Genomic DNA, 24,551 nt, shown 5'->3' with positions numbered 1-24,551 from the left:
AAATGAGTAATTCTGTTTGAATGTATAAATGTACACACAGTCATTTTAGAAGTACTGCCCTTTTAAAGGAGCTCACCCCACTCTGTGGACTAAAACTCTGAATTTCTGTCTGGAACAAGTTCAGCATATCATTGGTCCTCTTAAATGTGTGACACTTGAAGGACAGCCCAATGTGGCAAATGTGTTCCAATCTGCTGTCCAGACACTATGTTAGTCTTAAAGCAGCCTGATTTTGCATCGTGTTTGTTTGTTTGTTTGTTTTGGTAGGTATTGGTTTCTATCAGATTTTATTCAGGCGGCAGTTTAGAAGTTGTTAAGGAAAGGTCTGTTAAGCCCTATCTCCTCCTTCATATCCTTATGCAATTGAGTTTTGTTTTGTTTTTTTTTTTGTTTTTTTTTTTTTACACCTCTATTGTATTCCTGGCTGGGACCCATTATTTACATGATTACTAAATTTTTCTTCTATCTGAACCATTGACTAAAAGAAACTGACCTGCAAATAGCGTCAGTATTTATTTACTCATTCATTATTTGGCAAAGGTGAAAACAAGTGGGTTCATGATATATAGGAAAAAACTATAATAATTTATAATATTATTAAGTATTTTTCACTTCTATAATTTGTTATTCTTTCTTTGTGAGATTGAAAGTGTAACATTACTCTTAATCAGTGCTATTCAAGTCTGTGCCAGGTTACTGCTGGCAGATTATTTCCTTATAATTAAGGGAAGTCCACTGATAGGCTTGGAAAATATTATTTAAAAATAAATTGTACCCCATGGTGATGAGGGTACAGAAAAACTTTCCTTGTGGCTGTATAAATCAGTATATCCTACCTGAAGGGCAGTTTGGCAGTATATTATCTAAAAGGAAAATGTGAACTGGAGCTCACACAGAGGTTATCCACACAGACCTTTTGTTGTTGTTGTTTTTAATTAACTTTTATTAAGATACTTGTAGATTCACATGCAATTGTAAGAAATAAGATAGAGACAGTCACATTGTACCCTTTACCCATTTTCCCTGGTGGTGACGTTTTGCAAAAGTATAGTACAGTATCACAGGCAGGATGTTGATGTCGATGCAGTCAGATACAGAACATTTCATCACCGTAGGACTACCTCATGTCTCCCTTTTACAGCCTCCCACCTCTGCTCCCTCCTTAACTCCTGGCAACCAGAAGTTATATCTGCATTTCTGTAATTTTATCATTGTTTAAAATATTTGAGGGTTTTTTTTTTCTAAAATCTCTTTCTCTTCTCCTTCTGAGACTCCAACAACAGGAATGTTAGATCTTGTATTATAGTTCCACAGGTCCCTGAGGCTCTATTGATTTTTTTTTTTCCTCCAGTCTGTTTTCTATTATTCAGCTTGGGTAATTTCTGTTGTTGTGTATTTTGCTTCACTGATTCTTTCCTCTGTGCCCTTCATTGATCTCATCCTCTGACCTTATTTGTTATTATATATTTAAGTTCTAAAATTTCCATTTGGTTCTTTATATATCCTCTTTCTTTGCTGAGGATTTTTGTTGCTAAGGCCTTCTGATTTTTCACATTCATTTCAGTGGTGTTTAAAACTGCTCATTAAAGCATTTTTATCATTGTTCCTTGAAAATTTTTGTCAGACTGTACTAACATTTCTGTCATCTAGGTATCGGCATCCATTGATGATCTTTCTTTAGTTCAGTTGGAGGCCTTGATTCTTGCTGCTAACTTAGGAGTTTTGGGTCATAATTAAACTTTCCGTTTGGACTGGCCTCCTCAGGCACCACTCTGGCAGAAGAAGCTGGGGGTACTGCCGGGTGCAAGCAGAGGTCTACGTTCCCCACTCAGCCTCTCGTGACACCTGACAGGGGTGCTCCTCATCTCTGCCGGCTGGGAGTAGGGATTAGACCTCCAGCTGTCGGAGCAGTCTTTTCTAGCAGCTCGGTGAAGGTGGCTACATTAACCACAGAGCCGTGGTGAAAATCCTGACTCTCCACTAGGCCTTCTCTGAACCACCCTGGAGGAGATAGGGAGGGGCAATTCATGACTGCTTGTGGGGGCTCCCCACATGATCTCCACTGATACTGTGGGCAGGAGCTTTGTTACTGGCCAGTGGCACCAAAAGTTGCATCTCCCTATTTGGCCTTCTCTGACATCACCCTGGCAACAGTGCCAGCACCTTAATATGTAGGCTCATGAGCGCGAAAATGTAGGCCTTCCTTGGCATGAGTGTGGGTGAGACCACAGCCTTTTTTCCTGTGGAGTCTAGACAGAGTGGTTATTGTTTAAAAGTTCTGTGTCTTGCTAGGATGCCCCTTTCCTGGTCATCTGGCTGAGGGGGCAGACTTCTCTTGGGGTTTTGTCTGTGCCTCTTGGTGTTTCCGGGTTCCATTTTCTCCAGTGTCCAGTCTAGGACGTGTGAGGCAAGAAGAAAACCCAGAGAATTCACCAATGTGTTGTTCCCCGGGCGCCAAGGTCCACAGCAGTTGTGCTGTCTTCTGTCTCCTTTCACAATCTTATGTGTGTTTCGTATGTAACGTAGGCGTGTATGTAACACCCGGGGATTTGTAGGTGTGCTTACGAGGAACAGGGAAAGCACATCTCCGTCTTCCCGTGAGTCTGCATTGTGTCGCAGAGTGTTTTAGAAGTATGAATTATTTTCTAACCTAGTATCTTATCTCTACTCTTCTCTCTCGTCACTTATATATCCCCTGCTCTCATCTAGATTTCCAGATTCTCTTGAAAAATTAAAAGTTCTGGCAGTACTGTAACTGAGTGCTTGCAATGTCTGTTTCCCATTAAATCTTCCAACTAAGGCCAATGTTAGTTACCATTTACCACTGGTGCTTGTGGGAGCACTTTGCTCATTTATGATACCTGTTTGGTCCTAGAAGGCATCAGGTTCTGTCTCATGCAAGGTAATGAAGAAGTTCATGCTCTTTGACTTGGTAGTTAACTTCTAGGAATCTACCCTGAAGAACTAATTGAAGATGCCAGCAGAGATTTATATTTATTACAGGTCTGTTTATATAATAGCAAAAAATGCAGTGTGCCTAAATGAAAATATCCACGTATGCTAGAATACAATGATGTTATTTAAAATTCACATTTCAAAGAATATGACATAGGAAATGTTCATAATAAATGAAAGAGCAGGATATGAAACTGTTTATACAGTATTATCCCAGACTTTTATAAATCTTTTTCAACTTCTGGAATAAAATTCACTAAAATACCAACAGTATTAACTCCAGGTTTTAATTTTCTTCTGTATGTTTTTCTGTACTTTATGAATTTCTACCATGAATTATTGTTAAGATCAGGAAAATAAAACCTCGTAAAATATTTAAGAATGCTCTTGGAAGTGAATTATTAAATGAGATATAAAAAATTTTACATGAGACATTTGCAGGTATACTCTACATACACAATCATACTTTGCACATACATTTATACACACATAGTATGATAAATAAATGGGAATATTTCATGAGTTTTGCTAGGAATCTTATATGTCAGTAGCGGAGTGCTGTCTGCATATCATATGGATTAAAGTGATGAATGCAGCGATTGAAAGATGATACCCACTTTCTTAGCTGTTTAATTTGGATAGTATTCTTATGGAGGAAATTCTTATAACAACCAAAAAGAAGGTAACAGACTTAGCTGTCCCAGAATAATTAATGCCATGTTACAGATTCAATGTGTTTTAAGAGCGTGTGTTTAATTATTCTGTGGGAACTTCTCCTTTATAACTTGAGTGATTACCATGAATTATTTCAGGATGCCATAAAGAGATAAGCTCAAATTTTCCACTTGTGTAATTAGGATATTTTAAAAAATCTTAGGTAGGTATTTTTCTGGCACCAGTTACAGGAACTTACTGACCTAATTATTCATCTTCTGTTTAGTTTGACCAAGCAGCTGATGCTGAATTATCCTGGATTACTGAAACCGAAAAGAAATTGATGTCTCTGGGTGACATCAGGCTTGAGCAAGACCAGACCTCTGCTCAGCTGCAGCTTCAAAAGGTGAAGAAGTACATTTCCAGTTATATCAAAATTGCTTGTTAACGTGCTCCAATTTAGAACGTGGGATTGCATGATTTACTTTACAAGACCCTTCTAGTGTAACTTGGTATTTTTAACTACTTTGCCTGGTTGTTTTCATTTTAGTCACACAGCCTCTCTCTCTCTCTCTTTTTATCTTTATTCTGGTAAATCACAGAAATTCACCATGGAGATTTTGAGACACAAGGATATTATTGATGAGCTTGTGAAATCTGGACATAAAATCATGACCACATGCAGTGAAGAGGAAAAGCAATCAATGAAGGTATAATCTTGTCTGTGTGGCTGCTGCTGAGACCCTCAAATAAATGGCATGCATTGAGTGCTCAGTCCTAGAGCAGCACATTTTCTTTATCCACAGCTGCCATTTGGACATCTGAATCATGAGATTTAAATAAGGCATTTTTTCAAACTTACAGAGTAAAAGTAAAAGGAATATTCCTTAAGGGAATCACCCTGGGGACACTTTTTTTAATAGACACTAAAGCTATTAAAATTTGCATCCTTGAATAACTGGCACACGTTAAACATTCAGTTAATGTTAGCTGTATTATTGCCATTATTACTGGTATAAATTATCACTCTATATGTCACCTGTTGTCTGTATGCTTCAAAATATATGGTTCTCTTTAATGCTGAAATCCATTCTGTATAAAATTTTGGTAAGCTATACAGGAAAAAAATGAGCTGAATAATTAAGAAAGCATCTGGTTTCTAGACTTCTAATGATCCTTTAAATTGATGGAAAACCAGTCACAAGTAAAAATGTTTAGTTCAATTCACATTCAGATATCTCAGCAGACTAAAGAAATTAATGTATACTAATGCTTCTGATAGGAAACTATCCCATAGCAAAAAAAAAAAAAAATACGCAAATGTCTATGCCTAAGATTACTCTTTAAATAATATGCATTGGTTTCAAGGTGTACCGTGGACAAAGTAATAGAATGTAACTGTATATTGATACTACTTTTATTTATTCTGGCAATTTACTTATTTATAATTTAATCTTCCCTTTATTATTTTTGTAAAGACTGACATGAAAAATAGAGATCATCATGAAATATTTTCTGTGTCATTCTGTGGTTTATTAGATTCCTGTTGTGCTTTATCTTCTGCTATTAGTTTATGATGTAAATTTATACCGTAATCTAGATCACTATGATCACCCCATAAAATACAGTGTATAGTATAATGTTCTACTCTGATTCTAATATATGCAATTAATTTTGCTAGCAATTCCTCTTATAACTTCACTTGTGAGAGGGAGTCTTTACTTTTGGCCAGAAAGTAATGTTAATGTCGCTAGACTTATATGAGACTTGTTTTCTAGCCCAGAAAGCCTATAAGACCTAGAAGGATAGTTGAAGAATTTGGCTTATTATGTTTGGAGAGCTCATTGTCTTTTTCATAAAAACCTGAGTCTGTTTATTTATTCATATTTTGGGTTTTGTCACCTAATATTTCTGATGGGGGGAGGGGGGATGCTTGTTCTCTGTCATTAAATCCCATGATTTTTGATGATAATATAAAAACCTGTTGTGTGGATATATCTTGATCTCCAGTTGTACTTTTATGGTTCCACATTTTTGCTATTTTTTACATATATATGTGAAAGGTTTTTTTGTTGTGGTAAGATACAACATTAGCATAGAAGGGATTATTATTCAGCCTTAAAAAGGAAGGAAATCGTGCCTTGTGCAAAAATATGGATGAACCTGAAGGATCTTTATTTTTCTTTTTAAGATTTTATTTTTAAGTAATCTCTACACTCAATGCTAGGCTCCAACTTACAACCCCGAGATGAGGAGTCAGATGCTATACTGACCAAGCCAGCGAGGAGCCCCCAAAGGGTCTTTTTAAATTTAAAATGAATGTTTATACATAGAAATAGTTACAATCTAAATACATTTTAAAATTTTTAATTAATTTATTTATTATTGAGAGAGAGCAACAGCATGAGCATGTGAGCAGGGGAGGAGCAGAGACAGGGAAAGACAGAATCCCAAGCAGGCTCCACACTGTTAGCACAGAGCCTGATGCAGGGCTCCATCTCACGAACTGGGAGATTATGACCTGAGCTGAAGTCAAGAGTTGGATGATTAACCAACTGAGCCACCCAGGCGCCCCTAATCTAAATAGGTTTTAATGATTTTTTTTCGTTTAACATTCATCTGTGAGTGCCTGCTTTGCACTAAGCATATAGTGCTAGAAAAAACATTCTGGAGCATATGTGCTGTTTGGCCTGTTTAGCCAGCTAAGCACATTTCATTATCTTATTTTCTAGAAAAAACTGGACAAGGTGTTGAAGAACTATGATGCCATCTGCCAGATAAACTCAGAGAGGTATCTACAGCTAGAACGAGCACAGTCCCTGGTTAACCAGTTCTGGGAAACATATGAAGAACTTTGGCCATGGCTGACAGAAACACAAAGAATCATCTCTCAGCTTCCTGCCCCAGCCCTCGAATATGAAACTCTAAGACAACAGCAGGAAGAGCACCGGGTAAGCTGGGGATTAAAGAGAATGTTGTATTCCCCATTGAAAGAGAACCACGATGGTTATGCTGTTTTTCTAGTATATGTGCTGCCAAAGTGAGCACTGGGATGGTGTTTTTTAAATGCAGTTAGATGTTTTACATTATTTTGGGGGGTTTTAGCAATATTGTATTCTGGTCTGCACAGTTGCTTACCTCATATTGCTCACCTGTTTTCCAGGGTTACAGTGAGAAAGACTCATGTGGGGAGGCCACATTGTGTATGTCATCAATTACATCCCAGCTTTCCTAGAATAGTATGAAGTATAAGCCATCCTGGTACAAAAGCAAAGTGCTCATTTTTAAATGTTAGCGAACTAAGCTTTTTGAAGTACTTTGAATTGATGCATGTTGAATTGCTTTTAATTTACATATGTCGACTAAGTTTTATACTTAATATATATTGGTTGGAGACATTTAGAATATAAGCAAATAGTAGAAATACATCAAAGCGGCATCATACAGACAAGGCCATTGAGCTTGGAGGAAATTGACAATATGACAGCGTGTCAAAACACAAATAATGTAAAAGCTAAGTCAGTGAGAAGGGAGAATGCTAAAGGTGCAAAGACAAGTTGTTTCCCATTTTTTTTTTTAACCTTATGTGCATGGAACTCTTTTGATGTTTGTTTTTGCTCCTATAAGCGTATACGATTAAGCTAGAGAGTATATTTACGTCTACAAATATATCATGTTTTAAACATAAATAAAATGGCATTATGAAGCCCTCATTTCAGCAGCTACTTAAATATTAACATGGCTTAAAATTTTGCAAGGGTTTGAATGAGAGAGAGGGTTCAAGACTGTCAGAAAAACTCTGGAGTTGTTGCTGTCATGGATGTGTGAACCTAGTTGCTGTCTCCCCGATCTATACAAATGTACTCTGAGATTAATCATGTGTGTGTGCAAGTGTGTGCATGTGTGTGTGCGCGCACACAGGAAGAGTTTAACTCAGTGGTGTATTACATCATTGTTTGAAGAATGTGCCACCCTTATTTTGTTTGTTTACTTTTTTAATGTACTGGCACTGAGGAATATCCCTAAGCATTTGTTTAGAAGGGCTTTAGTCAACACTTTAATGCAAAATGGAAATTTTAAGTTCTATCTAAAGCAGCAGGAGAAAGACCTAGAAATTATGTAGAATTGAATTTAATTTTGGTATAAAGGTTTATTTGTGGCAGAAATCCTGATGCCTATCCACTGAATAAGTTTTAATATAAAATGTTAACGTGGATTTCTTCAATTCTGAGGTGAGATTTGAGCAGCTGTGTTTCTGTCATAACATCAAATAATGGAATGAGATTATTATTGAATTATTACTGAATTTCAAAGTGGAATTAATTTTCTCTTTTTAGCATAATCTTTCAGCTCTTAAATGTACAGTTTTATGTATAAAGGAACTACAAAACTTTGTAGCTGAGTCTTCAAATTATTCAACTAAATTATTCATAATATTTACAGCCTTGTAGAACAGCCTTTCTTCTGCAGCTCCACAGCCTTATCCTCTGCTGTATTTGTTTGGGAAGATCTTCTAGTTCATTCTGATCAGGAATGAAAAATGGCTCCAAGAACCAGTTATTATATGGTAGATACATTGAGGTCACACTCATTATCTCCATTGTGACTTGACCCTTATGACAGTATGTTGCCAAGAATCATTTTGTTACATATGAGGCAGAAGACATCACCCATTGGGCCCTTTCTCCACACACACACCCAAGTAGGCATCTGGTAGTACCAGATGTTTAAAAAAGGAGTGGTCTGAAAAAGGGTCATCTCAGTACTTCCCAAACTAAGGAGTTTCACAGTGGTGCTACACAAATGAGATCTACCTAGATGCTAGGCAACTGGGGACATCTCAGCAGAGATCCCTCATTTTACCTGAGAGTCTCTTGATAACTCAGAGTGTAAACTTGATTTACCAACATGCCTTGTAGAGTACTGAAACCAGAACGTGTGTAACACATTGCTTTTTTGTGAGATTGTTTATTAGCTGTTACTACCATTATTACCTCCATTCCTTAAGGCAGCATGAATAGATGATCTCATAATATGAAACAAAAATAAGAAAATCTCAGCCTGGACCACTCAGGAGCTAGATCACAGACATCCTTATGAGCAGCATGTTAGATTAGGACCAACCCCTTCTTTTTCTTTTAACGGAATTTATGTCTATTTAGCTGTTTTTTAAGAGTTTGGAGGCCATCTTCAGAAAAACTTCAAAAATAGCATTGTATTCAAAAATACATCATTGTAAATTTTAAAAAATAAAAAAATAAAATTAAAAATAAATAAAATAAAGGATTTAAACCTTGAAAAAAAAGACATCATTGTTAATGATATGCCAATTTCTTTAATAATTTCCAAAATAATTTATATGACTGATTTTTGTGAGCACTTTCAATAAGTATCTAGATATGTGGCTATCTTGGCGATTCTTCTTGATGAATGATAGAAATTAAAATGTTTACAGGAGAAGATTGGTAGCTTTTCTCTAGACTGTCTTTCCTGAATATAATTTCTCTCAGAGAAGTTTTTGTTAGGGGCTAGGTAGCAAATAATTTGGAGATAAACCTTCTGGTGAGGACAAGAAGCTTCTGATTAAGGATCCTAATCACTACTGTGGTGCAAATGGAAGGCCCCTCAATGCTGCAGGGAGGCTAGCCTAAGAGAGACCTGGAAGCAAAGATGGATGTAGCTTTGGATCCGGTCCATGAACCACTGCTCAGTGGAGGCTCTGGGTTCTATGGAGTATAGATATTCTAGATTTATTTGTCTTCCTAGAAGGAATGGGGCTCCATTACACACCCACTTATTGGCATAAATATCATTGTATCTCTTGATTAGATGACATCATGCAAAATATTTCATGTGTCATATATTTTTCTTTAAACACACCTTACCAATAATGCTCAGTATACAGACATGTCTGATAGATTGATTACCCTGTAGCCTTTAACGTTTTAAAATACAGATGGATTTATTCATATGTGTATATTATAGGTATCACATATATACATATAATGGAGTCATACTTAGGTATATGTAATGTAACCTATATATACACATTTTATATTGGTTTAAATATATACATAACTACAATGCCTTATGGCCTTATATCCTCTTAACTTTTTCTCTTGGCATTATGTCTGCCTTCTGCTGAACTTCTTTCCTTTTCTTTCCTTCCCTTTCTTCCTTCCTCCCTTTTAAAGAATTTTTGCATATATCATGAGTGTACAGAAAGGGACACCGAGAGTTATGGCTTAATCTGTATAGGTTGGGGACATAGTGAGTTCATAATTCTTTATGTAATATGACCCTTGTCAGAGTGTGTACTGCTCTTGATAGGAAATGCATAATGAACTGGGATTCATTGTTTCACTCAACAAGCAGTTTTGTATGTACCCTTAAAGAGACTTTGACGTGACCAGACCATTGTTTATTCTTTGTGTCAGGGGCATCTCTTGCTGGCAAGGAGCAGTATGAGCCGTCCTGTGTTAAATGCCTTGTGATGGGAAGGGTGTTTGGAGTTTCTTGCCAGCTGGATGCATTGGGCATGTAGACAGCTGTAATATGGAAGTGTGACCCTGAGATACTGAGAAGCTGTTTGGTTTGTTATAGCAACTGCGAGAGTTGATAGCCGAACACAAGCCTCATATAGATAAGATGAACAAAACTGGGCCACAGTTACTGGAATTGAGCCCAGGGGAAGGCTTTTCTATCCAAGAGAAGTACGTGGCAGCTGACACCCTTTACAGTCAAATTAAAGAAGATGTCAAAAAGCGAGCTGTGGCATTGGATGAAGCTATTTCTCAATCTACTCAGGTAATCATTTATACCAGAAATATGACTGAGTTCGTTTAAATGGCAGAGCATGGAAAAACATTTTCTTGGATCTCCTGATTAAATTTGAACCAGAGTTATTTCACTACATTAAATCTGAGTACTGATGTTTTTGCCTCTCAAAAGGGGTATTTGCTCGGTCCAATCCTTATATTTCTCTCTGCCTGCTTGCAGATACAATACAAAATAATTTTCAATGCCTTAAAAAACATACAACTGACATCACTGTTCAAATATTTAATTAAGTGTCCATCTAAAGTAGAATGGAATATTTGCCACTGGGAGAGCTAAAAGAAAAGTGCTATTATCATTATTAATGAGACACTTCCATGAAGGCAATAAGAAGAAAGACTGTGTAGACTGAATTAGAAGGAAACAATATAGAGTTGGAAATTCATGTTTTTCTTTTTTTGAAAATACCTGTTTTCAAGAAGTTGAATTGGAAATTACCTACAGATTTTCCATCTGCACAGTTGGGCTTTTGTTATTATATACACTGACAGTGGAGTGGGCCATTTTTCGTAATCCTGAATGATGATTCTTTTAAAACTGAGGAGAGTGTAAAATCCATGACTGAACAAGGTTTTATGACTTTGCTTTATTGCCCATGGTACCTTTGCAAACAAAACTTTAAAATTCTTTCATGAATCTGATTATGCGTTTGACCATGAATGGAGCTCAAACTTCTGTTCTGTCAGGGAGGTTTTTGTTTGGTCTCATTTTTTAACATTTTTCAATTCAGAAAATTTAGAACTTAAGAAATTCATGTATTCTAGGGGCGCCTGGGTGGCGCAGTCGGTTAAGCGTCCGACTTCAGCCAGGTCACGATCTCGCGGTCTGGGAGTTCGAGCCCTGCGTCGGGCTCTGGGCTGATGGCTCAGAGCCTGGAGCCTGTTTCTGATTCTGTGTCTCCCTCTCTCTCTGCCCCTCCCCCGTTCACGCTCTGTCTCTCTCTGTCCCAAAAATAAATAAACGTTGAAAAAAAAAAAAAGATTTAAAAAAAAAAAGAAATTCATGTATTCTAATAAAAAATGTCCTTGAATCTTACATTTAATAATATAACGTTTTTAGGATGTCAAAATAATGAGTATAGATGAATAAAACAGTTTTGATAGAAAAACACACAGCTTATTGGGCTTAATTTTTAAAATTAATTTGAATTATGATAAAATGAGGCAACAGGTAAAATGCTGATGTCAGCTAGTCCAATTATATATTAACGTATGCTGTTTCTTTTTTTAACATATACTGTTTCTTAACGAATACACTCATTTGGGTAGATATGTTAACAAAGTAGCTAAGATTTAATTCTTTTTTTTTAATTAAAAAAATTTTTTTTTAACATTTATTTATTTTTGAGACAGAGAGAGACAGAGCATGAATGGGGGAGGGTCAGAGAGAGAGGGAGACACAGAATCTGAAACAGGCTCCAGGCTCTGAGCAGTCAGCACAGAGCCCGACGCGGGGCTCGAACCCACGGACAGTGAGATCGTGACCTGAGCCGAAGTCGGATGCTTAACTGACTGAGCCACCCAGGCGCCCCTAAGATTTAATTCTTGATTGTGACATTAACTATATGGGTTTTTTTTTGTTTTCATTTAAATATGACATTTGATATCACAGGTCTTTTCCCCATAAATGACCCCTTTGATTCACTTCTAGTTCCACGACAAGATAGACCAGATCCTTGAGAGCCTGGAACGCATCGTGGAGCGTTTGAGGCAGCCGCCTTCGATCTCAGCTGAAGTAGAGAAGATTAAGGAGCAGATCAGTGAGAATAAGAATGTGTCAGTAGACATGGAGAAGCTACAACCATTGTATGAAACACTTAAAAAGCGGGGAGAGGAAATGATTGCGAGATCTGAGGGCACTGACAAAGACATATCTGCCAAAGGTAATAATTTCAGAATAAGGAAACAACTGAACTTTACCTTTAAAATAATTCTAAATAATTCGAAACATTTAGAATTGTCCTGGTGTTTATGGACGGTCCAATTGCATAACAAAATGCCAGAGTTTAGAAAAGGTACTACCATTGGGGTTGAAGAGCTATGTACAAAAATGTTTTTCTGTGTTACAAAGTGTGCCATTATGCAAAAGCCATGTGTTCTTTGGGACTTCTAAACCAGTTTTTTAAAGCATGATGCTAAGGGACAAATCTAGGTTTTGTTTTTGTTTTTTTTTTCTCATTACTAATTACACGCTACTTTTTATAATGCGTACAACAGACTGGGTATCCTGTAGCCACAGAAATGGCAACCACGACCTTAGCCAGCCATCTTAAAGATAAGAGCTGGGGGTCAAAAGGAAGAGTACATACATGGATTAGTGGAAGTTTATAAGGTTACTCTAGAAACAAGCCCAAAATACATATCCTACATTGTTATATTCCTGAGACTGAACAGACATCAGTATTTTTGATTTGGAGAGCTTAAGTGGTTATTTCATTTTCTTTGGAATGAAGGTCAGCCTTGGTGAACTTCAAACTTGGTAAACTTAGGTCTAGTCTGAGCTCACTTACCCTTGAGTGTCTACTTTTGTCAGAAAGAGCCTTGGTTCTGGAGGAGTAGGATACCCTGAGAGCTTGCATTTGTCTAGAATATGCTATATTGGGTCTAGTGATACTCACTAGACTGTGGTCAACTAAAATTGGGTCCAGTTTTAGATACTTAGCAAATTGAATCACTGTTTCTGTGTAAACTAAAACATTCTGCTTTATTGCTTAAATGAGGCTAACATATTGCCTTTTTGATACTATTTTGTGCCATAGCTGTTCAGGATAAGCTTGACCAAATGGTTTTCATTTGGGAGAACATACACACACTTGTGGAAGAAAGGGAAGCCAAACTACTGGATGTAATGGAATTAGCAGAAAAGTTCTGGTGTGATCACATGTCATTGGTCGTAACCACTAAAGACACCCAAGATTTCATCCGGGATCTGGAGGATCCTGGAATTGATCCCTCAGTAGTAAAACAGCAGCAAGAAGCAGCAGAGGTAAGCAGAAAATCTCCTTTAAAGTAAAAAAAAAAAAGTAAGTTGTAATGAAACCTGGATTCCCTTGGTAAATATTTGGAATTACTCTATTACAGTTTATATTTGGTTCCAAAAGTAGAATGCATAGTGATATAGTAAGAAATAGATTATACCCACATATTTCACAGAGAGAGTATGTATTTTTAAAGTTTCCCTTCATCTCAACTCCTCCTGCCTTATTTTAGGCCCTTGTTCCCTCCGTTTTTGGCTTCTGAAGTAATCCATAGTGGTATCCCTACCTGCAGAGTCTTTTTCCTTGCCCGACTTCCAACCTTGTCCTCTCTCTAGATCTACTCTTACCGTATCGCCACTCAAAACCACTCGGAGGCATCCACTGCCTACAGAATGAAATCCAGACACCCGATAGTAGTGTCCTGGCCTTTTACATCCCAGCATAGCCCATGCCTGTGTTCTCAAAGCCATTTGGTTGAGTGCTGCTCCTTTATTAGAAAGTGGCTTCCCCTGACACTGCGGTGTGCTCTTTCTAGTCTCTGTTATCTTTGCGGATTAGTTACCTCACCCTCGTATGTTCCTACCACTCTTCTGGCAAATCCCACTCAAACTTCAAGGGTCATTTGGGTTGTAAGCTTTCATGAAAAATCTTTTCTTGCATACTTAGGAAAGTTTGTGTTCTCATAATGCTGTCCTCATGCAAAAGACTCTACACATAGTATAACTTATTGATTATATCTCTCTTTTTCCTAATGGACTTTGATCCCCTTGAGTGGAATAGCCCTATTTTTATTTATATCCCCAATGCCTAGTTTGGGCTTGGTTTATGCTTATTAAATGTTTCTTGAGTGAATAAATATATTTAACCAAAAAGATTAAAGCAAAAGTAGTACACTGCATTTTTCTCCTATTTTTTTTTTGTAGTTTATAAGTCCTAGGGAAATGACATAATAAGCTAGATTATCTTAAATCTACTAACATTGTTAATTTGTTAGAAGTTTTTGAACTTGTGCTTTACTTTTGCTTTTTTAAGTTCTATTCTTAACAACTTTAAAATATACAATGCAGTATTATTAACTACAGTTACCAAGCTATACATTGCTTCCCATGACTTCTTTTTTAACCAATGGAAGTTTATACCTTTTGACCCCCTTCACCCATTTCTCCCACCCACATCCCCTGCCTCTGGCAACCACCTTATCTGTTCTCTGTGTCTGCAAGCTTGGTTTGGTTGTGTGCATAGGGATAGGAGTACTTTAGATTTGTTGTTGTTGTTGTTGTTGTTGTAGATTACTCAACCTCTATTTTATTTTATTTTTTTTTTTTAATTTTTTTTTTCAACGTTTATTTATTTTTGGGACAGAGAGAGACAGAGCATGAACGGGGGAGGGGCAGAGAGAGAGGGAGACACAGAAACGGAAACAGGCTCCAGGCTCTGAGCCATCAGCCCAGAGCCTGATGCGGGGCTCGAACTCACGGACCGCGAGATCGTGACCTGGCTGAAGTCGGACGCTTAACCGACTGTGCCACCCAGGCGCCCCTCAACCTCTATTTTAAATGTATATTGCCAGGGCATCTGGGTGGCTTGCTCACTTGAGTGTCTGACTCCTGATTGCAGTTTGACTCATGAACCTAGGTTCATGAGTTCGAGCCTCACATCTGGCTCTGCACTGACAGTACAGAGCCTGCTTGGAATTCTCTCTCTCTCTCTCTCTCTCTCTCTCTCTCTCTCCCTCCCTCTCTCTGCCTCTCCCCTGCTCATGCTCTCTCTTTTCTCTCAAAATAGATTTTAAAAAACTTCAAAAAAATAAAGAAAAATATAAATGTATATTGCCCAAACTATTTTGTTTCAAAAACAAAATATATCTCTACACTTTTCATTGTTATTGATATTTAAAGGAGCTTGTTCTGGTATTTGTTATGTAGAATTAATTCTTTAAATACTGTTTTTAGAATAAAACATGTTTATTACAAAGGATGCTGTTTTTCTTTAAAATATTTCTTCTTTCTTATTCAAAAAATTGATCGCAGAAAGTTAGAAAAGAAGAAGAAGAAAATAAAATTGATCATAATCCCACTTCCTAGAAATAACTATAATTAATGTCTCTGTGTCCATCTTTTTAGTTCCCGTGTGTTTTTGCTTAAAACTCTCAGGCTGTCATTTCTTATTCTAGGCCATTAAGGAAGAAATTGATGGACTACAGGAAGAGCTGGATATAGTTGTCAACCTGGGTTCTGAACTCATTGCTGCATGTGGGGAACCTGATAAACCCATTGTCAAGAAGAGTATAGATGAGGTACAGCTAGTGTATTTCCTTCTCTCATCAAAATGCTTTTTTAAAAAAGATTTTGGTTAAAGCATATTTGGAAGAAATAGTTGCAAACTTAATAAATGACACTAAAAGAGTTCTGATATTTATATTGTAGTTAAATTCAGCCTGGGATTCTCTGAATAAGGCTTGGAAAGACCGGGTGGACAAACTTGAGGAGGCAATGCAGGCTGCCGTTCAGTACCAGGATGGACTACAGGTAAGGGCGTTGCGGCGTGTCTCCTGGCAGGAGAATCGGGCTGACTGACGCGTGCGGATTTACACATTGACACCACCCAGCACCGCAGATACGTGTGCAGTAGGCTCACCTACTTCAGTGTATGTTTTGCCTTTTGGAAGGTATTTCTGACACTGGATAGATGTGTAGATTTATGCACATATCTCACTACATTTTTATACACACAGTGCAATTTACTTTGAAAAGAAAAATTTTGATTTTTGGAAAATGTTAATGGTTCCACACCAGACAGTGAAATGAGAGCTGAATCGGAGTTCTCTTCTAAAGTTGAGTGGAGTAAGATGAAAGGAGTAAACACTATCTAAAAATATCCCTGAGTTTAACTAAAGTCAGAAGTAAAAGAGATTTGATTTGAAGCCAGTGTTCCCCGTTGAACTAAAATAGATTTCTGTTTCATTAGGTCATAATCTGTTGTGTAAAATGTTTTTCTTCCTTTCCATCCACGTAATTCCTTTTCACAGTTGTTTTTCACACCCCTTAACAGTTCTCATTCAGTTTATTAACCATGTTTTAAAGTTTCCCTTTTCATATGAAAAATTGTCTTGTTGGTGGAGGCCAGCTCAGGGACATTTCTCTCCTTACCTTCTTCAGCTTTATTCCATTTCCTAACAGGCTGGCCAGTGTTGAATCTGTCAACCCTCCTACCGTATGGAAAAAGCCCTTCTGAGTATTTCCATAACACCAAGTGAATATTATTTTTAAAGCTCAGATGAGAACATCTTTTCCTTTTTATTATGCCATTCCATTTCTATATTTGTAAAAGTAAATATCAGAAGCCAGGCTTCATGCCAGTTGAAAGTGTTTTGAACTTTGGAAATATATGAAAAAATTCACCACAAATAATATCTTATATAACTTTCCTCCTTACCCCACTTTTTAACCGAAGAGTTAAATGATTGGTTAGGTTTCAGTGGCCAGGAACTAACTAATCAGGCTCCAGCCTTCAGTCTGTGGGAGCAGGTCATGATTTGTATGTATTATTAATAAATGACTGAGTTGTGCCCTCTTCCCTGGCTGGAGATAGCACTGCCACCATTTGCAGCCTTTTGACCTCAGGAGCCATTAGCCACAGAGGTCACTGGCTAGGCGCTATGACTTTCCTTTTTTTAAAATTTTAATGTTTATTTATTTATTTGTTTTTGAGAGACAGAGAGAGAGGGAGGGAGAATGCAAGTGGGGGAGGGCAGAGAGAGAAAGGGACACAGAGAATCCCAAGCAGGCTCCATGCTGTCATTGCAGAGCCTGATGTGGGGCACAAATCCTCGAACCATGAGATCATGACCTGAGCATGAAATCAAGAGGGAGGCTTAACCAGCCAAGCTACCCAGGTGCCCTGAGGCACCTTAACTTTTACTCTCTCATTACCCCTGCTAGACAGACAAGGCCCATTATAGATTAGGAGCATCATCTTCGGGAATGAAGGTCCTATATATATATATAATTTCACAGGTTACTGCTTAAGTTATTGGGTTTATTAATGATAAATGAAAATAACAGATAGTTTCCAAGATTCTTCCTCCTACTATATGGTCTGGCAACTTCATTAAAGTCCAGAATAATTTTGTGCATTCAGTATCTGAAAGAAATGTGAGTTGTGCCTTCCTAAAATGTTTATATTACATAAAAAGAACAAGAAAAATAGATTCTGTAGTCTATGTTGTAATTCAGAATCATGGTCATAATATTAATTGTGGTATGTGCAGGATTTTTATGCTAATCTAAATAATGTGTAAGGCTTTAGCTGGGCCAAATATTTTACTCAAGTGCTAAACAATAAACTTCTTGCTTTATTGGAAAAAAACAGATGGCTTTGAAATCTTTTTCTTTCAATATATTTACATAATCTTCCTCTTAGAATTCTCTATGCTTTCTTATGTCTATTTCATGTGATTGAATTTATAGAACTTTTTCAAATGCACTTTTTTGAAAGTTGTTAATATTCTAAGATTCCATTCAGAAAAGAATTTCCTTTGCAAAGTTGGTTGCAGAATTGAAGGTTCTATCTATTGCATATTTGGGACAACTTTTTCATCATATTGTTTCTTTTACTTATTTAGGTGAACCATCTTAATTTGTAAAGTAAGCTCATTCCATAATATCTGTATAGATTTATGATTGTACTTTTCTGTAGCACTTGGGATGTTATAGCAATTTCAGATGTACTAATAACTCATGGGCTAATGTGTTTTTCAGGCAATATTTGACTGGGTAGATATTGCAGGTGGTAAATTAGCTTCAATGTCACCAATTGGAACAGATCTTGAAACTGTCAAGCAGCAGATTGAAGAACTAAAGGTATGTGTGCGGTTCATTAATTTATCAGAGATTGTATTTTTATGTTCTTTATTCATGGGACTCTTGACACAAATTTATTTTACATAGCTAAAGTATTAACATTTTGATTGTGAAACTGGTTTAATATAGCATAATTACATAATAAGCAGCATATAAGTTCTCATTAAATGATACAAAATACTGGTTTTCTTCTTATTAAATCAATACCTATTCATTATAGGAAAGTCAGAAAATGATAACCAAAAAGGTGGCTTTTTAAAAGCTACCCGAAAATGTTACATACAACTTCTCTTAAGATTTGATCTATAGCCTTTCAGAAATCCTTATGCTGGGAGCACACTGAAGAGGGGAAGGGGATGGGAGGGTGTGGGTGTATACTTTATACACATGTAGCTCATAGTGTAAGGATTTTTATAACGTCATTATTCAATGGTGTATCATTGTCCTCGATACACATATAACATTTTTGTTTTTTTCAGTGGGTCAGAGTAATCCATTTAGTCTAACAGGCTGAAGAAACATCCTTGGTATAATAGTGTTTCCCAAAATGTTTGTTTTGTAAAAATGTTTATTGTTTTCTATCTGCTTTCCTCTGTAATTTTTACTTTCGTGGTTCTTGATCTCCAGCTGTGTAAGTGGCTGGACTGTTTCCTCTTTGAATTCCTCTGTGCTGATGATCATTTATCCAAGTGGGATCAACTGTTTCCTTCCTAATTTCAAGTCCCCATCCAAAGAGACATCATGCCATTTTCAATGAACTCTACTAGATGTTTATATACATTTATTATCTGGCTTTAAAATTATAGCATTTTCATCTCTATGTGTGATATAGAATATTTCATTTAGAAATTATTACCGTTGCCATTATTAGATTGTGTTTTATTTTCTTTACCTTTATGTGGTCATGTAGTAAAGCACATGATATACTTTTTGTACATTTACATGTGTACTTTTTTTTTGATATTTGCATATATCTCAGTAGTTTTCATGCAGCAGGCTGCTTACGAGTGCTGTCTCTGAGATTCGGTTGTCTTGAGATTACATCCCAGTGCATTCACTTACTTAGCCAAAGGACCTCGGGACAGTTCTCTAACTGGTCTCACTTTTGTGTCCTTAGCTTGAATTGAGAATAAAATTATTTTCTTTATAAGTTTGTTAGAACAAAGAAAGTGTTCATGATACCTTAGTTATTATTTTTTAATTAGTATTTTCATGTTTGAAAAAAATTAAGGGACTATTTAGTCATTAATGTACTACTTAATGATTTACTATTACAGATAAAAAATAAATATTTTGTGAAGGACAGTTTCCTACTACAAGCAACCATTTGCTAACCTGTGTTGGTTGCCAAAGCCAAGATTATTAAATACATGTTAGTGAGCGCTGGGAGAAAAATAATGTTATTCTGAGTCAGCAGTAGGTTAGGCATAGGAATAACTGAATATCAACGAACACAGCATAGCTACAGAAAACATAAAATGTTCAGTCGATGCACTGTTTTTGAGCAGGAAATAAATGTTAATCTGGGTTTCTTAGAGATTTTTTTTTGGGGGGGGTTCATATAGGTCAGTGTATCAAAGCTCATTTATTGAATATAATAGGCATTGGAATAAGGTTAACCTGGAAATATCTTACATTTGTACTATAGAGAACAAAAGTGAGATGTCAAAATTATAAATAGAAATATCTTTCCAGCATTTATAAAACATTGAATAAAGAAAGTATATTTCTCTCATCTTTTTTTATTTGTAATTCTTTTGTGTTAGATTTTATTCCTCTTCATCTCCCTGGCCATAGTAAATATGAATTAGAATAAATATTGAATCCATAGAATTTTTATTGTTTAAAGTTTTGATTTAGAACACATTTTCCTTATATATCTCCTTTTTTAAAAAATAGCAATTCAAATCAGAGGCCTACCAACAACAGATAGAAATGGAGAGACTAAATCATCAAGCAGAGCTTTTGCTGAAGAAAGTAACAGAAGAGAGCGACAAACACACTGTTCAAGACCCATTGATGGAGCTGAAATTGATATGGGATAGTCTGGATGAAAGAATTATCAACAGACAGGTAAACACCAAGACTTTTGTTAGGAAGTTAGAGAAGTTCAGGTAAAATCATTATTAAAAAATAAAATAGGTGATTAAGCACATAAACTTTTGAAGCCCCTGCATAAATTCTTATTTTATTAGAACTCTTCCTGCTTCTCGACATGCCATTTTTAACCACAAGGAATGTCAAACGTAGAATGTAGGGTATAATTGGGCTTCATTGGATATGCTTACAGAATTACACAGTGTGCAACAATTGATTTTTCTTTTTTGCTCTTGTTATTTTTATAAATGTATGTCATTCATGATATCGAATTCATATGGATTTTCTTCCTCTCCACTGTTTCTGTAGCATAAGCTAGAAGGTGCTCTGTTAGCACTGGGCCAGTTCCAGCATGCCCTGGATGAGCTGCTTGCCTGGCTGACACACACTGAGGGCCTGCTGAGTGAACAGAAGCCTGTGGGAGGAGACCCTAAGGCCATTGAAATTGAACTCGCCAAGCACCATGTATGTAGCTGTGATTGCGTGTTGTGTTTCTTCTCTATGCGTTTCTAATGTCATCAGAGTTTTGTTTTGGTATGTTTCCTCTTTATGTATTTTTCAAGTTGATGGTGATAGCTCAGGTTCATATTTGACATTTGTAACTGAAGGCTAAACTCCTTAAAACCCACTTTTTAAAAGATTATAAACAATTTTTTTTTCCTCATTGTTCAGGGCAGTTATCCAAAACGGCAAGGATGGGAAACTTCTGGCTAAATTTCCAGGCTGCGTGGCAGATATTGGTTTAAATCCCTGATTATCCCTGTCACTGGATTGACATAGCCTAGTTTTAAAAGTGGTTGGGGATACCCTAAAAAAGTCATAGGCTCAAAATGTTCCGCTGCAGGCTGTGTGTATGTTTTTCCTCTGGTCGCCCTTAGCGCCATGTGTGTGTCACCTGCTGCGTGTTTGGCATGTCTAACATCTTTCTGCTTGCCTGTGCATCTCTCACTCTGTGGAGGTTTGTTCTTTAGTCTCCGTGTCTCCCTGACTTCTCATTGGCTTTCTGTGTCTTAGTCCTTTTCTTTCTGAATTAGTTTTAAACAATATTTATTATGTTTAAAAAGGTTTTTATATATCCTGAACATGATGGATAGCTTTAAATTAAAAATTAAATTAAATTAAAAATTTTAATTATATCTTGAGGTACATACACAACAACTTTATGTTGTCATCTTTGTGATACTTGATTGATAATTCTTTTTTTTTTTAAGTTTTTTTTTTTTTTTATTTTAGACTATTTTTGAGAGAGAGCCAGAGAGAGAGCAGGGGAGGGGCAGAGAGAGAAGGAGAGAGAGAATCCTAAGTAGGCTCCACACTGTCAGTGCAGAGGCCGATGCGGGGCTCCAACCCACAGACAGTGAGATCGTGATCTGAGCTGAAATCAAGAGTCAGATGCTCAACCGACTCAGCCACCCAGATGCCCATTGTTGTCATCTTTGTGGCCCTTGGTTGACAATTCTTAATAGAAAATACCCTATCTCTGTACAACCTGGAGAGTTTAGGGAGGAGGAAAGCATGGAGCTCAACATAGTGGGCCCCAAACTGATAGCCGGAGGCATCTTCAAGGCTTAGATGATATCCAGCCTAGGTAGGTCATCAGAGCAGAACTTGTGGGGGGTTGAGAGCAGAATTCTAGTTTATTACGATAAAGTTCATTTGACTAGAAACATAAATCCTGAAACCCAGTTGTTAGAATCTTTGTGCAAATGACCAAAGCCATTGACTTGGCCAGGAGAAGTGAGATAAATGATTTTTTTTTTTCAGATGAAAAGAAAATTCCCTATCTCTTAAGTCAATAGGCTTAATGAATAAAAGGTGATGCTTGGTCGAGTTTATCCTGACAGTCCAGTCTTTCTTAGAACTTGAGCATTCACATTAATAAGGCATCTTACCTAAGGTTATGTCGTAAATTCTGACCTTAAATAAGTTTTCCTTGATTATCAAAGAGAAAATGTTTAATAATTTTTATCATTTTAACATGAAAGGTGAGTTTTTGGCACTTTACTATTATGATAAAGAGTTTTTTAGTATTCTTGCTGTAGTTTTCCTTCTTTCATACTTTTCCCCACAGTAACCGTACCCTAATTTAAATTTCTTTCCCTCTCTTACCTGGTTCTGTCTTATTTATGATCATTGCCCAGCCATATCCAACTGCCCAGCAGTTAGGACCTATTTTGTATCAATATTTTTTATTATTTAATGTCTATTTTATACCTTTCTAAGAATAGTAATGACTGGTCAGACTGACTCTGCATAAAAAAAAATATGTTTATTCCAACTTAGCAGTTGTCCTTAAATGCAACATACATCAGTGACAGGAATTTTTGTAGAGTCCAGTAGAGGTGGGACAGTGAGACACCACGATCCAGTTATTTTGGCCGGGCATGAGGTAGGGATCTTTTATTTCTGTTTATCTACCTTTGAGCAGTTAGAGATATGTCCTCCCTTCTTCTTCCATTTTTCAAAGGTCACAAGTTAAAGGGCTTAAAATCACTAGCACAGTTGCTGGAGGAAGGGAGGGAATGTTTCCTCAGCTGATTTTATAGCCTTTAACTTCCTTAACAGGTGCCTCAGAGAATGAGTGCATATCGTCAGAAAAACAGTTATCACAGATGATTAGTGCTCTTCACTAAAAATCCCCCTGTTCTGGATTTCCCTCCAGATGTGGGATGCCTTATGTAGGATGATACATGATGTTTCTTTTCTCTCCTGTTGTTAACCCTGAGTCAGTGAATCTAGGGAAAGATTACCATTGGCCCTTACTAACATGAGAGGAAGGTTTCTTCTGGTTTCCAAAAACATAACTGCGGTTTTCTTGAAACTATTCCTAACCTCTATTTGTTCTTTTTTTTAAATTTTTTCTAATGTTTATTTATTTTTGAGAGAGAGAGAGAGACAGAGTGTGAGCTGGGGAAAAGGCAGAGAGAGGGAGACGCAGAATCCAAAGCAGGCTCTAGGCTCTGAGCTGCCAGCACAAAGCCCGAAGAGGGTCTCGAACCCGTAAGCTGCGAAATCATGACCTGAGCTGAAGTCGGATGCTTAACTGACTGAGCCACCCCAAATAGGTGCCCCAGCTCTGTTTGTTCTTTAAAGTGCAATTCTTTTCAGTGTAATTTCAGGGTTTTTTTAGCCTTGTGGTTGCTTTTTGCACTTAACATTCTTGTCCCATGTTAGCATATTTAAGCATTATTGGTCTATTCTGATATTTTCACTGTACATAAGGAAGGTGTTATTTATTGGAATCTGTAGTGAACACTTCAAATGTGCATTTTCTCGTAAAGGAACAGCTACACTTTTGATTGCTGGGCTTGAGTATTCCTGCTGTCCAGTGAAATCTCTTTTCCTCTACTGTCAGGGCATCATAAGATTCCTGTCTACTTAGCAGTTAATTGTAGCATCTTTCCAATGAGAGAAGCTTGAAGAATAGTCTGTGGTAATTTTTTTTTTCCTCTTAGAGTGTTAATTGTAAAGCATGGCATTATCTAAGAATGTAATAATTTTGTATTTGAAAATGGATTTATAGAAATCAAAATATTTTTCAAGTTATTTACTTAAGACATGAAAATTAAGTTCAATCAAAATGATTTTGAATCAAATGAAAACTTTCATAACCTTTTAATTATAATCTCTAGATACTTAATGTCCTTAATATAAGGTTATTCTAATGGGAAGAACTAGCAAAATGTTCTTTGATAATCATTTCAAGGTAGACTAAAGGTATATCCAGGAAAGCTGCAAAGTTAAGGGAAAAGAAGTCCACCATTTGAACACTTTTTTAGTATTAAGACTTTATGTAGACGATGGTTTTGTTTCCAAATGTTCTATCTTCAGCAAATAAAACAGTTGCATTAAAAGCACTATTAACATGTTATGAGCTAGCAAACATAGTGTTCGCTTCGTATTTTCAGGTGCTTCAAAATGATGTACTAGCCCATCAGTCCACAGTGGAAGCCGTTAACAAAGCAGGAAATGATCTAATTGCATCAAGTGCAGGAGAAGAAGCAAGCAACCTTCAGAACAAGCTAGAGATTCTAAATCAACGATGGCAAAATGTTTTGGAAAAAACAGAACAAAGGAAGCAGCAGCTGGATGGTGCCTTGCGCCAGGTGAATAAGAGAGTAGATTCTCAGCCTTTCATGGCCTTCCAGACCAAAATAGTATGGAATTCT

General features: G+C 36.8%; 1 protein-coding gene across 13 annotated transcripts in view; it reads left to right on the top strand.

Annotated features, from left to right (window-relative positions):
- DST (dystonin) overlaps window positions 1–24,551 on the top strand; it is a 494,969-nt gene that overhangs the window by 430,745 nt on the left and 39,673 nt on the right. For all 13 annotated transcript variants that reach the window (XM_030315745.1, XM_032593190.1, XM_032593189.1 and 10 more), the window contains 12 exons: window positions 3,896–4,015; window positions 4,212–4,319; window positions 6,342–6,560; window positions 10,213–10,416; window positions 12,097–12,328; window positions 13,205–13,431; window positions 15,597–15,719; window positions 15,850–15,951; window positions 18,184–18,285; window positions 20,185–20,358; window positions 20,692–20,847; window positions 24,291–24,488. In XM_030315745.1, coding sequence (XP_030171605.1) covers window positions 3,896–4,015; window positions 4,212–4,319; window positions 6,342–6,560; window positions 10,213–10,416; window positions 12,097–12,328; window positions 13,205–13,431; window positions 15,597–15,719; window positions 15,850–15,951; window positions 18,184–18,285; window positions 20,185–20,358; window positions 20,692–20,847; window positions 24,291–24,488 — 1,965 coding nt within the window. The remainder of the gene's footprint in view (window positions 1–3,895; window positions 4,016–4,211; window positions 4,320–6,341; window positions 6,561–10,212; window positions 10,417–12,096; window positions 12,329–13,204; window positions 13,432–15,596; window positions 15,720–15,849; window positions 15,952–18,183; window positions 18,286–20,184; window positions 20,359–20,691; window positions 20,848–24,290; window positions 24,489–24,551) is intronic.

Source organism: Lynx canadensis, chromosome B2 (genome assembly GCF_007474595.2).
Source record: "Lynx canadensis isolate LIC74 chromosome B2, mLynCan4.pri.v2, whole genome shotgun sequence".
NCBI classification, from domain to species: domain Eukaryota; kingdom Metazoa; phylum Chordata; class Mammalia; order Carnivora; family Felidae; genus Lynx; species Lynx canadensis.
Note: the sequence above shows the minus strand (reverse complement) of the source record. Positions and strands in the feature narration are given on the sequence as shown.